This window comes from Poeciliopsis prolifica, unplaced genomic scaffold (assembly GCF_027474105.1).
Source record: "Poeciliopsis prolifica strain line A6 unplaced genomic scaffold, Auburn_PproV2 SCAFFOLD024, whole genome shotgun sequence".
Taxonomy (NCBI): Eukaryota; Metazoa; Chordata; class Actinopteri; order Cyprinodontiformes; family Poeciliidae; genus Poeciliopsis; species Poeciliopsis prolifica.
This window is the reverse complement of record NW_026562399.1, coordinates 4,957,308-4,970,749: the sequence shown is the minus strand read 5'-3', so window position 1 is coordinate 4,970,749 and position 13,442 is coordinate 4,957,308. Positions and strand designations below refer to the sequence as shown.

General features: G+C 46.6%; 1 protein-coding gene across 6 annotated transcripts in view; it reads right to left on the bottom strand.

The window, feature by feature from the left end:
• Positions 1–106: 106 nt before the first annotated feature.
• The window catches only part of LOC129370679 (stromal interaction molecule 1-like), a 29,052-nt gene continuing 15,716 nt past the window's right edge, over positions 107–13,442 (bottom strand). For 5 of the 6 annotated variants that reach the window (XM_055046817.1, XM_055046821.1, XM_055046818.1 and 2 more), the window contains 12 exons: positions 8,939–9,069; positions 8,757–8,871; positions 8,482–8,593; positions 8,296–8,411; positions 7,584–7,758; positions 3,866–4,043; positions 3,630–3,797; positions 2,638–2,738; positions 2,304–2,539; positions 2,112–2,198; positions 1,616–2,030; positions 107–901 (listed from right to left, as the gene is read on the bottom strand). In XM_055046817.1, the coding sequence (XP_054902792.1) occupies positions 460–901; positions 1,616–2,030; positions 2,112–2,198; positions 2,304–2,539; positions 2,638–2,738; positions 3,630–3,797; positions 3,866–4,043; positions 7,584–7,758; positions 8,296–8,411; positions 8,482–8,593; positions 8,757–8,871; positions 8,939–9,069 (2,276 nt within the window). In that variant the 3' untranslated portion in view covers positions 107–459. The remainder of the gene's footprint in view (positions 902–1,615; positions 2,031–2,111; positions 2,199–2,303; positions 2,540–2,637; positions 2,739–3,629; positions 3,798–3,865; positions 4,044–7,583; positions 7,759–8,295; positions 8,412–8,481; positions 8,594–8,756; positions 8,872–8,938; positions 9,070–13,442) is intronic. The other variant, XM_055046822.1, reaches the window with a different exon arrangement.

Here is a 13,442-nt window from a genome sequence, read left to right as displayed (position 1 = left end):
AAGCTCAGTGCTGAGGCAGGGGAGGAAATCTTCATCACCTGATCTCACTATAATGCGTTCAATCTGTTCAAACTGGGATTAATGGCTCAGAGTCGAGTTTAGTGAATAAAAGTTTAATCTTAATCCATCATCTGGAGCAGCTGCATGTTTTCCATCTGAAACCAGAAAAAGTGCAAGAAACTGAAGAAATATTTACAGAAATAATAATAAAAACAAAACAGGTTGGGAATCTAAACAATCTGCAGGGAATAAATAATTTTATTCTTTCAAATATGTTTCTACAAAGAAATGAGGAAAAAAAAGAAAAACGAGTTCAATTATTTATTGTCTTAATTTTTCCAAGAGCAGAAAGGGATTTTCACAGATTGAGTTTTTATGATGGAGCTCCTCGCTGGTGTTTGACTCCTCCTCCTCTTCCCTGGGTGACGAAGACGATGCTCCATCTTGACCCGGGAGCCTTCATCTCTGGCTCACAGCGTCTGGACTGTCCCTCCGTTTCCTGAAGATGGTGTAGAAAGCTTTCTTCCTGCGGCTAACAGACGCCTCCAGACCGTCTGCTCTGTCCTTCCTCAGGTTGGATGGATGGACACCGGCTCCCTGTCCGATGCTGGATGAGCTGGACGAGGACAGGAAGGAGGCGCTGTTGTCCGCGGACATGTAGAGGGAATGGGTGGAGCAGGCAGAGGTGAGGGCGGAGGGGGAGGGGCCTCTCAGCTCCACCAAGCTGGAGCTCTTCTCCAGGCCTCCACCTCCTCTTCCTCCTCCTCTGTGGGCAGAGTTTTGATCCTGCAGGAGGCGGGGCCTGGAGTCCAGAAGATGGGGCCTGGAGTGATGCAAAGCGCGTGATTCGCTGAGAGACAGAGCAAGGGCGGAGTCAGAGTCTGAGCGGCTCATGATGTCCCTGAGAGAAAGAGGAGATGATCAGAAATGGACCAGAGCATTCAACACACCCCAGGTTCTCTGACAAATGAGGGGTCAATCGACCCGAGTGATCATTTAGAAACCCTAGAGGTCAACTGGAGACTCAATCAATCATGTTTATCTGGATAGCATATTTCAACAAGCCAATTCAAAATGCTTTGCATCGCAAAAATGAAGTCATAAAAACAACATAAAGTCAACAACTGGGAAATCAGTGACAAATATTACATTTTGACCAATGGCATCATCAACATCATCAATACACATTTAATTTGCTGGTGAATGGGACCATTTGTGATTTGCACTGACAGGGGTCAAAGGGAGACCTTGGGGAGTCATAGGGAGACCCTAGTGGTCACTACAGGGATCAATAGGATTCCCCAGTGGTCAATGAGACTAAAGGTCATTTGGGAGATTCTTGCGGTTCTTCAGAGAACCCAGGGGTCGATTGGAGACAGTAGGGATCAACAGAATTCCCTAGTGGCCAGTGGGAGACGCTGGGGGTCATTTGGAGACCTTAGGGATCCAGGGAAGACTCTTGCATTCATTCCATTAAGTCTCTAGTAACTTCCCAAATAAAGAGACAGATGGAACAGAACAGGAAGTGCTTTTATCCTGAAGAACCAGAACTGTTTTTTTCACATTATTTGCCTTTTTTCATTACATTAATGATAAGACAGAAGAAGAAGAATACCCCAAGCTGCCGGAGCGACAGCGTTGCCTCTGGCTGGCCACAGCGCCCCCTGGAGTCTGGAGGTCTGGAGCAGTATCCAGAGGGAGAAAGCGAGAAGATCGGGAGAGCAGAGCAGAAAAATGAGCGGAGCCTTCAGCACAGGAGGAAGACGAAGAGTTTGGCTGAGGACAGGAAGTGAGGTCGATGGAAGGGCGGGGCAGGGAGGAGGAGAAGAGAGGAGGGGCAAGCACAGGAAGGAACTCTATGTGGCCAATGGAGAGGCTGCGATTCTGCCGAGGGCGTCCAGTTGGCAGACAGGTCTCTGTGGACGAGCCACGACCACCCTGAGATAAGCCACACCCCTCAACTAACCTCTGAGAGCCAAACATCAACCCGGGGTCTCCTGCCCTCTGCCGCAGGGGCATCAGACTCTGAGCTGCAGGAGACAGGAAGAAAGTTACACTGAGTCTGTGCCTTTATTTATTTGGTTAAGAACCAATCAGCGATGGCTGTCAACCTGACTGTTTCCATGGTAACTGCGTGTCTGTGATGCCACTCAGAGGCCAAAGGTCGCTCACACGCCGATCCATCTGCCAGGCTGCATCTAATCAGGAGAGAGAAGCAGAGGTCAGCTGACTTCCTGTTTAACAGCAGGGGGCGCCGTTGCTCAGCCCGACTCAGACTGGCAGAAGAAGAATGTCAGGCTTACACTGCAACGTCCCCGGAGACAGGATGTCCTCGTCCATGTCGTCCAGGTCGTCTGACAGGAGCAGGTTCTGGGGGGTAGGAGGTCGCAGGCCCAGGAAGGACGGGTCAAGGTTCAGGGCGGCGGCCAGGGCTCCTAGACCCGGATTGTTGACCACACAGAACCCGGTCAGAGACTCGATCTGCTGCCAGCGGTGGAGCTTCTCCCTCAGAGCCGCCGTTACCTCAGCCAGGGCCTGTCTGTCCAAACCAAACCGCAACGACACGAGACAACAGGTCTTCAACTGTTAGCCGGACCGGAGCTACGGTACCAGCTGGTCGTGGGTCATGTGACTCACTTGGCTGAGAGGATCTTCTGGTCGACATCGTCCAGTGAGGAGCTGTGAGCCACGTGGAACGTTCCAAACAGAGAACTCCTCTTCTTCTTGATCTTCTCTGCCTGGAACAGAAAGCAAGGCGTCTTCTACAAACATGTTGGGTCGATAACATCACCGACCCACAGTGGGTCGGCTGATCTTCAGGTTTTGAGGCTCATTGGAAGTTAACTAGGACCAGAACAGAATCCCAACCAGAAGGATAAACCCAAAGGTTTCTGCCCGTCAATTTGTTCTGGTTTTTAGCAAACAGATTCTGTACATTACTTACGCAGTTAGTAACTATAGCAGCAATAATTTAGGTTTATCCTCTAATAGTAGGAAAAAAATCATTTCATTAAAAGTCATATTTTTACCATGCATTTATTGAGGTCACAAATTAAAACTAAAAACTTTAAATAAAATAAACATTTATTTCCAAATTAATATTTATTTTGTTTGAAGCTAAATATCTTGCTCACGAGCTTCTTAGTTTGTAGACTAAATATTTAGTTGCAAATAAATAAACAAGTTTACAAGTAAGTAAACTTGTTAACTAAATATTTGGATTAATTAAAATATCTAGATCACTGGCTAAATATCCAGTTTACAACATAAATATTTAACTTTTTCATGGTAAATGTATAGCTAACAAGCTAAATAATTAGTTTGCTAATTAAATATTAGCAAACAAGCTAATTGACGCGACAGTAGTGTGTCAATTACTACAGTGTGTTGGGGGCCCTCAGCCTGTGGTGATATGGGGCCTGTGGTGTTATGGGGCCTGTGGTGTTATGGGGCCTGTGGTGTTATGGGGCCTGTGGTGTTATGGGGCCTGTGGTGATATGGGGCCTGTGGTGTTATGGGGCCTGTGGTGTTATGGGGCCTGTGGTGTTATGGGGCCTGTGGTGTTATGGGGCCTGTGGTGTTATGGGGCCTGTGGTGATATGGGGCCTGTGGTGTTATGGGGCCCTCACCCCCTCCCTGGCTTGCAGCAGTTGCCTCTCTGCGTTCTGCTTCTTGTTGTTGTAATGCTGATCTTCCACTTCGTGCGTCAGCTGCAGCCACTTCTGCAGAGCTTCCGGCGGCGCCCAGCGCACCCGCGACTCCAGCTCCCGCTCCGCCTTCCTCAGTGCCATCCGGACCTGCGGGGGAGCGGTTGGCGGTGAGGGCCGGCTCCTCTGATTGGCCAGCGCGCGGTAGGGGGCGTTACCTGCTCCAGCTCCTGCTCGGCGTATTTCTGCCGGCTGCGCTCGTTCTCAGATCCCTCCCTCAGCTCACGGAGCCGCTGAGCTTCCTGCTTGGCCGAGTCGATCTCGCTCCGCAGCTCCTCCTCCACCTTCACCTTCTCCACCTGGACGCAGTGCTGCTGCTCCTGCGCCCGCCGCAGCCTGGCAGACACACAGCAGGTGAGAGAAGCAACAAACACTCCCTGTACTGGCAGGAGCACATTCTGCAACATTACACACTGTCTGTTTCCCTTTTCTGTCAGTCCATGTGGGGGCGCTGAGGGAAGGTTTGGTTCTCTAAGCATACCTGTCAAGTCTCTCGTTTTTATCAGGTAAACTATCGTATTTTACCTCCCTCTCCCGTATTACTTTTCCCCACAAACCAAAATCTGACAATAGCAGCAGACGGCAACATTTCCTGTATTCTCAAGTCCGAAGCAGGCATGTCTCTACGCCAGGCATTCGAAAGCAGAACTGGAGAAATCCCACTTTTGATTTGATGTTAGTTTTAATTTCTTTTCCAAACTGAGATGTCATTGTTACCATGGGGATTCTGGCCTAAGTGCTGCCTTATAAACCATGCTTGATTAATTTTGATCAGGAGCCTTTAATGGCGCAGCAAAAGCAAATGTCATATTTCTGAATGTTCATGTTCGTCTGGCGTCCCTCAGGGTTCTGGTTCGGTCTTCCTAATATTTCAGGTCGACCTGCTTCGTCTGTTTCTGTATTTTTAATAATCCGCTCTGCTGATGACTCTCAGTTATGTTTCCCTTGTCAGCCTAATGAGCAGAGCTGGACTCTTTGGTCCTAGGCCATTTTGACTGACTCACAGGAGTCATGTGACCAAGGCTGTTTCAAGTACGAGTCTGAAACTCTCCTCCTTGGTTTGACATCAGAGGACTTTTTCAACAACCAGATACAAACTAACAGCTGGTGATACGCTGATGTTTGATGCGTCATTTTCTTTTGTTCAGCCTGGAGTGAAGTTCACCCACCTTCTGCAAATCCAACAAAATTGGTGTCAAACATTTGTGCAGAAAAAACATTTAGTTTGTCTAATGGTGGTTGATCTTTGGCGGCCAACCACCATTAGAGGTCAACCAGAGTGTGCTGGTTGATCTCTACAGGTGGTTGACCTCTAAACCACCAGAGGTCGTTTAGAGAAAACCAAGAAGGAAATAGAGAACTGATATTCTGTTATTTGGTATATTAATATTTATAAATATTCTAAAATGATGGCAGCACAAATGACATTGAAACAAACATTTGACACCAATTTTGTTAGATTTGAGTAAATGTGTGGGGGCTGGTTGACCTTTAAACTTTCATTAAAAGCAAGCGCAGCAAAGTGTTTGACACCAGTTGTGTCTGATTTAGATAAGGTTTGGGGAAACGTCACGCAGGTTTCTGAAGGATCATTTCTTGATCCAAGTTGCAATTGATCAGATATTTGTTTTTCTGTCCTGAGCAGGAGGAAACCAGTCTGTGCTCTGCCTGCAGGGGGAGCTGTGGCGCCATCTGCAGAGGAAGTGGATGTGTATGACTATTTCTGGAGATGAAGGACAGAGATGAAGCAGCTGAATTATCCAAGAGAGGAAACAGAACTGAAGCCGGCCGTCAGCTGACAGGGAGCTGCAGCAGAACCGCTGGGCTCAGCGCTGCGGGCTTCGCTTTACTGTTCAGGACAATCAGCAGCTGTGCTGGGGCTGAAAATAAGACCGACAGCACAGGGCCTTTATTCAAACATCATGAGAACGTTAAAACATTTAGAAACAAACAGGAATCAGTCGTCTGAAAATGTTCAGGAGCAAAACTTTAGTTCACAAACCCAAACAGACCCAATTTTACATGAAACCACCAGGGGGCACACTTTCAATAAGATACTAATGCAGGAGCTAGTATTTCGTTTAACGTTTCTCTAACTTTGAAAACATTTAGCGCACTTAGTTTCCCTTAGATACATTTTTCAGAATAAATTCTAAAGCATAATTTACTTTCATGTTCAGATAAAGTTTGACAGTTTAAAATACTGACGTCACAAACTTAGCTTTCTAGTTGACAAAGTTAGTTTAGCTAACTTTGCCTTTATTACTTAGTTTGCGTCACTCAACTTGATTTATTTAACTAATTCTAATGTATCCTGGTTTTTCCTGTTTTATATTAAATCATCACAACTTATTTTATCGTCTTTTATTGTTTCTAGCTTCGCTTATTGTACTTTTGTTCTCCGTAGCTTCTCTTTCTGTTTTGTTCCTGTTCATGTTTCAGGTTAACCAGCTGCCATGTCATAATTTATGCTGGAATATGGGTCAACACAAACTCGTAAAGATCACCAGGAGACGTATTTTGTTCCTTATTTTGAAAGGGAAACGTGCCGAATGTGTTCAGGTGCTAAACTGGAAGTCAGGAGGAAAACTTTCAGACGGATTTAATTTCCCAAACTGTTATCCATTTGTTGCTAGGCTGCGCCTCAACAACTCGCGAACTGATCTGGAACATCTCCGTCTGCGTCTCTAACTCCTCTTTTTCCTCACACTTTTCACAACCGTTTTCTGCAGAAAAGAGGAACTGAGGGCTGCAGCTCGCTGAAACCAAGAGGAAACCAGCATGTTGCAACACGTTCAGTCTGCTGTACAGTAGCCTTTCCAACAGGTGTGTGTGTGTCTGTGTGTGTGTGTGTGTGTGTGTGAGAGTTGCAGGCTGAGTTGTTGGGTATTCTTTGCCCATATAAGGATTTCAAACAAAGCTCCAGCAGACGCTGTTCTCACTCGTTACGGGAGCATTTTCCTGGCTCCAGTTTCGTCATCATCTAAATTACATTTAATTGTGAAATAAATCAGATCTCGTGGTTTCAGAAACACAAACGGCCAGCGGACATATTTCAATGGCAACAGTGGAAGGTCGCAGCGTTTGATACACAGAGGTATTTTTAGCTGCAGGAGGGAGTATTTTCATCTAATTCTTTGTGTGGCTGTCATCTAAAAATAACCTGCAGTCCTTGTCGGCTTCAGGAGCAGAAAGGCTCTTAACTGGAGCTAATGCACTAACACCAAAGCTAACATTTCAGTTAGCCTGTCAGGGTTTTTGCTAGCTTTTATCATTGGACAAAAATAATGTGGTTTGTTTTTGTAAATAAGCCTAGCTTACTTACAAAGCGAACAGGAAGGAGTGTAGTAACAAGCTTGATCCTGTAGAGGGAGATGTGCTATTATGTAGCACATATTGTGTCATGGACGCAACATGACACAACAGGTTGTGTTGTGCAACAAGTTAAATTTAGCATTTTAGCACTAGCTTCCGCTAAATACAGTGCGGGTGTAGCGCTTTAGCATTTGCAAAGCTATTGTTTATGATTAGCGCTCTAGGATTAGTGCAGCTAGCTTTTAGCTAGCAGTAGCCACCTCTGGTTCAAACCTCATCTCTGTCTGATTCAGGAGCAGAAAACCTGGTTTCCATCACACCGCCACTGGTTTTATTGAGGTTTAATTAATCAGGCGTTCCTCAAGGCTTAATGTTTGGACTCCTTATTTTCATGACAAAAGCTTCTTCTTTAGTTCATCAAATTAAACTACAGTCATCTGGAGGGGAGAACCACAGCTGTCTCAGATGTAAACAAAGAGATAATAATAATTCTCCCTTGCATCCAGAACACCTTAGAGGTTCTGGATCGGGTTGACGTTCCTGTGGTTGGTATGGACTCACTTTGTTTGCAGGTCCAGCAGACTTTCCTCGGCCCTCTGCAGGCCCTCCAGGTCCTTCATCAGCTTCCCCATGTCGTCTCTGGACTTCCTGGTCTGGATGTAGGCGAACCAGCAGCCACCCAGAGCCATCAGCACCGACAGGCCCAGGACCAGGTCCTTCCACCGGTTCTGCCGTCCTGCTCACACACACACACACACACACACACACACACACACACACACACACACACACACACACACACACACACACACACACACACACAATGGTTTATAGGAGACAGGGATGAGATTCTCCTAAAAGTGCTTTCAGAAGCATCACTGAGCTCTAAGCCTGCTTGTTTTTAGACCAAGAGCAGCTAAAGAATTTAGTTTGGAATAATCTGATGGATTTCAGAGATTATCTTAATTTTAATCTCAGAAAGTTGAACTGAGTCGAACGAAGAACGTCAGTTCAGATCACTGGACAAATGTTTCACTGCTTAGGATGGATGGATGATGGTTGGATGAACAATTGGATGCTATTTTTAATCACATTATAAATATTTCAAATCCATTTCAAAATAAAAGCCCAGAGATGTGTGCCGTCACATTCGGAAGGGATTTTATTTTGAAATGTAGCAGGAAGTGGTAAATGCATTCTAAATGCATCACTTCCTGGTTATTAGAGTAGCAGGAGTTTGACAGACTGAAACCAAGAGCCATCAGAACCGGACCTGCTGGCGGTCCAAACAAAACCACGTCCAGTGCCTTGAGCTGCAGCTTCTGGGCGTGGCTCCGATCTAGAACCTTCAGCAGCGTCATGGTCAGAGTTACGTTCTTCACCGCCAGCCTGCGGGAAGACACAGGGAGGTCACACCGTGTCCGGTTCTGACCCAACCAGCCACCTGGAAAGCGCTTACCTGGGCAGCGCCTTCCCGTCCAGCTGCTGCATGCGGAAGCCGGCGGCGTACTGAGGGAGCTCCACGCTGAGGGACAGCCACTCCTCCACCTGCAGCGCCGTCCAGTTATACACTGGACATAGAACACCAAGGACCGGACCGGGCCGGGTCGTCAGAACTCACTGCACCAGGTCCAGGCCCGGCGCAGCAGCATCTTATCATACTGACTTCATTATTAATACAGAGAAGCAACCCAGAAGGTTCTGGTTCTGAACCCAGAAGGTTCTGGTTCTGACCTTCGGACTCCTTCCAGGCACTCCACATGTCCTCCAGGCTGATGTGCGGGTCGGCCCGGTGGAAGCTGCGGTGCTTGGCTTTCGGGTTGCGGTCCTGTAGGTCCTCCCTGAGGAACTGAGCAGAACTTTTTCAGCCCGTGTCCCGAGGACGAGTCCAGAGGTCAGGTCCGGTTCCGTCTCACCTCGTCTGTCTCCATGGCGTCCACGGTGCCGTCTGCGTCGTCGTCCATCAGCTTGTGGATGCTGCGGATCGCCTCGAAGCTCAGGAAGGAGTTCTGATCGCCGCAGAGAGGCGGGTCCACAACGCACAGACCTACAGAACCAGGCAGAATCATCAGAACCAAACAGAACCAGACTAATGTGTGTATGGAAAGCCAAAAAGGACAAAATTCAATAAATGTCCTGTGAAATAATGCGCAGCAATAAATTCATTTAAATAATCATATTGTGATTTAACTCTTTATTTACGATTCATTGCTAGAGACTTGGAGGGAATGTTCAGGGTCAGAACCAGAACCTCAGCGCCGGAACAAGAGAATATATCTGTCCATCTTAACATCCTTCACTTCCTGAGTGGGCGGAGCTGACGACACATCATGCACACAGTTGCTGCCGCTTCATTTCCTGTGACATCATCAGCATGTCATCTCCAGGAAGCTGTGGTTAGCTGCCAGCGGCTAGCTCCCCACGCCAACAGCTGCTGCAGGCTCCACCAGCAGCAGGGCGGAGGAGGGGTGATGCTGCGGGCTGCCGGACCCGGCCGAGTCAGAACCAATAACATCCTAGACGATCCTGGTCGCCTTAAGCAAACATTAACTCAGTCTCAGGTTTCTGTGCTGTTGAGTCTTCCTGGTCGAAGACCAGAACCAGGAACTAGAACCTGATGAGCCAGAACCAGAAACCGATGAACCAGAACCAGAACCAGAATTTCTGGTAAAAGCACTGCAAATGTAGCGATGTGATGTTGTTACACTAGATTGTTAAGTGGGAGGGTGTTCCGATGGGAAATTCTGAGCACCGGCAGCTTTATTTTGAAAGGACGACAGATCCATTGTAATCCAGCGGGTAACTTCCTGTCTCCAAATTATTATTTTTATTAAACTTTCATGTGTTGTAAATAGAAATGGGAATTATTATTGTTGCTGTTGAACATATTTAGTTCATGGGTCATTATTTCTAGTATCAGTTTGGAGTTTAAAAATATAAATTAGTGGATCATACCATTGTAGGCTGTGAAAGGTTTTCCCACACTCTCGGTCGCGCTCTTTCTGTTCGGATTCCGTGGGAGAAGGTATGAAGTTTCGTTTTTGTGTTTAATAAGTGTATGTTAGTGTATTAAGTGATGGTTTTATCACAGTTTTTTTGTAAAATAATGTGTATTGTTATTGTAGTATAAATTAACCTGTTAAATTAAGGCTAGTAGCTAACAGTTAGCTAGCTGTTTTATACATGAAACATTGCTAACAAATCGTATGTGCATGTGCTGAAGATAGTATTGTTCATGGTTGAACAGGCGCTGTGCGGGACTGAAAAGTACACTGTTCTGATTGATACTATTTTCTGCCATTTGAATGCAGGTATGTGATGTTTCATTACTATTTATGGTATTTTATTTGGTTTTCATTAATGTACTGTTTAAGGTTAATATGCCCATGTTTGGGCTCAGTTACTTATTAATGCAATTGTTTTTATTTCATAAAGTAAATGTGTTACTTTACTTAAGTCACACGCACTTGCGCTCTTTCTGTTCGGATTCCGTGGGAGAAGGCGCTGTGCGGGACTGAAAAGTACACTGTTCTGATTGATACTATTTTCTGCCATTTGAATGCAGGTGCATTAAAATCATCTGCACATCAGCTGTTGTTTGGCTTTTCTTGCCTCAAAAAGACACAACGCAGGATTAACTACGCTACAAAACTGGTGCCGTGACCCGTCGTTTGGTCAGCTGGAGCCGACCACCGGTGTTGTTGGACGACGCCTTCTGGATCCATCCGCACCTTGGAGACACTGTCGGCGTGGAGTTCCTCAGACACTATTGGTTGGGATTTTCTGTCGTTTTTCCTGGTTTTTACACTGGGCGTGTTCATTCCTAATTCCCATAAAGGGCAACAGTAAGGTCTCCTCATGGAGGGTCAGAATGTGAATAACATATCAACTCCTAGTCATGGGAACGTTACCTATTGGCAGAGGGAGAGGAGTCTTGCAGCTGGCAGCTGCTATGCAGTCTACTCCAGGAAACCCAGGGATTTTGGGTTCGAAATTTTCTGGGTCTGGGAGGCAAAAGAGGCTTGATGACCTGCCTTGTCAGACTTTAAGTTTCACTCCGGGCTTGAGCCCAGTGATTCCTCCATCCGCCCAAGTGTTTCCACCCGATGGAGAAGCGACCTCAGCTCAATTAACTGATCTAATCAGGTCCATTGGGTCAGAGATAGGAGAGTCTATCAAAATGTCCTTGATGCGAATGCTGATTCGGAGCCTCCACCTGTCTCAACCCCGGAACACTACAAGAACACTTCACAGTCATTTCAAGGTGGTACTACTGTTATTGATGCATCAAAACTTAATCTGGTGTTACGCTCTGATGTTGATTCCACCCTATTTCAGGGGTGACAAATCTGATAAATGTTCTGTTTTTGAGTGGGAAGATCTCATGCAGGCATACCTTAGACAGAAAACTTCCACAGACGCTGAACAGGTAGGAGTGGTCATGAACAGATTGATGGGGAGGGCAAGAGATGTCACTAAAGTTTGGATGCGTAGTAATGCAAATGTTACTGATGTTTCTGTTATCTTTAGCATCCTCAGGCAACATTTTGGTGACACTATTCATTCAGATCTACCTTTAGCTGACTTTTATGCTAGCACACCATACACAAACGAGGGACCTCTTGATTATTGGATACGGCTTAATAAAGCCGCTGAGGTTGCTGAACGGTGCTTGGCCAGTAAGGGGGAATTGATGACTGACCTCAGTTCGCACCTGGTGCTCATGTTCATTCGCCATTGTCCTGACAAAGCTGGCGCTGGTTTTTAAAACTAAGCCTTCTCGCAACTGGACGGCGAGTGAAGTCCAAAACCATTTGGATGGGTATTTGAGAGACCGTATGGTTGTTCGAAGCCGTGGGACACAGAAAGTGGCGGTTGCCGAGCTTTCACATGAGGGGGTGGCTGTCAATGAACAAGCTGTGTTGCCCACTTCTAGTGTGTCCCAGAGCCAGATTGTTCCAAAACAGCCATTGAAAACACCACCATGGACAGGTCTTAAGTCTGCTGGAGACTGCTCTTATCAGTAACACCCAGGCTATCAGCAACAGACCCAACAAGCAGATCTCTAGACGCTCACAGAAATGCCAGGTTTGTGGCAACCTGCAACATGACACTAGGTCACATTGTAGGATGCATAGATTATGCTTTCGATGTTTCTCTCCAGAGCATATCAGTGTTCACTGTACTCAAACTCAGACACCTCAAATGCACACGATCAGTCAGAGACAGACTGGTTCAACTCAGGAAAACTAGATGGCCCTCATTTAGCGGGGGATGGTGTGGGCCTCTGTGGTGTTTCCTCCAATTTTGATGATGACATTCAGACTGTGTATGATGGCTTGTGACACAGTATCTAATGATCACACTGTCATTTTCCAAAATGTGGCAAAACTTCCTATCAGTGACAGCCTGTTTTTCACTACAGTGCTAGTTGGCAACAAGATTGAGCTGCGGGGGATGTTGGATAGCGGGTCTATGGCTACATCCGTACGTGCGGACATGATCCCTCAGCTACGTGAAGCGGGAGCGATGATGGGAGATGTAATCCCTCCCACTAACATTATTCTTGTTGGGTGCGGTGGCAAACAGACTGTCCCGGTGGGCATCTGTGAACTGAAACTTAATCTGTTTGGGTTTGACTATGTTGTTCCAGTTTTGGTGGTTGATGGTCAGGCCGATGAGCTCATTGTTGGCACAAATGTGATGAAACCGCTCATAAAACAGTTTAAGTCTGATGAGACCTATTGGCGGATTTTGAGTAAACCGGATTCTGGCTGTTTGGATGAAAATAGCCAGTTTGTCAGATTTTTGGCCAATCTTGAAAGGTGGAGAGGGGAGGAAATTCCAGAAAAAGTCGGGACTGTCAAATTGAAGAAGGCCGTGACTCTTGAACCTATGAGTGAGCATGTGGTGTGGGGCCGCCTCCCACCTAAGACTGAACTCTCTGTGGGGAGTACTGTTGTTGTTGAACCGAGCACTTCACGCTGTGTGAACCGCAGTGTGATGGTCGGTAGAGTGGTTACTCCACTTTGGGGAGGTGGGTGGCTTCCTGTGAAGATCATCAATCCTACTATGGCTCCAATTGTGTTGAGAAGGAACGCTAAGGTAGCTGATGTGTATGCATGCATTGCTTTGGAGGATTTTGATGGTGGTTCGGAGGTGAGAGTACATCAGAATGTGGGTAGGGCAGGCAGCTCTCATGGCAGCCTTACAGCCGAGTCAAGTTGCAGTGTCAATACAACAGGTGGATCTGGCAAGTTGGCTGATGTGGGGCTGCAGGATCTGTCCATTGGTGCCTGTGAAGTTTCCGAACACTGGAGGGAGAAGCTGACTGACTTAGTTGTGAAGTATGAAGATGTTTTTCAAGACATCACTTGGACTGTGGCAAAGCTGCTGAATTCTGTCATCGCATCAGGCTTA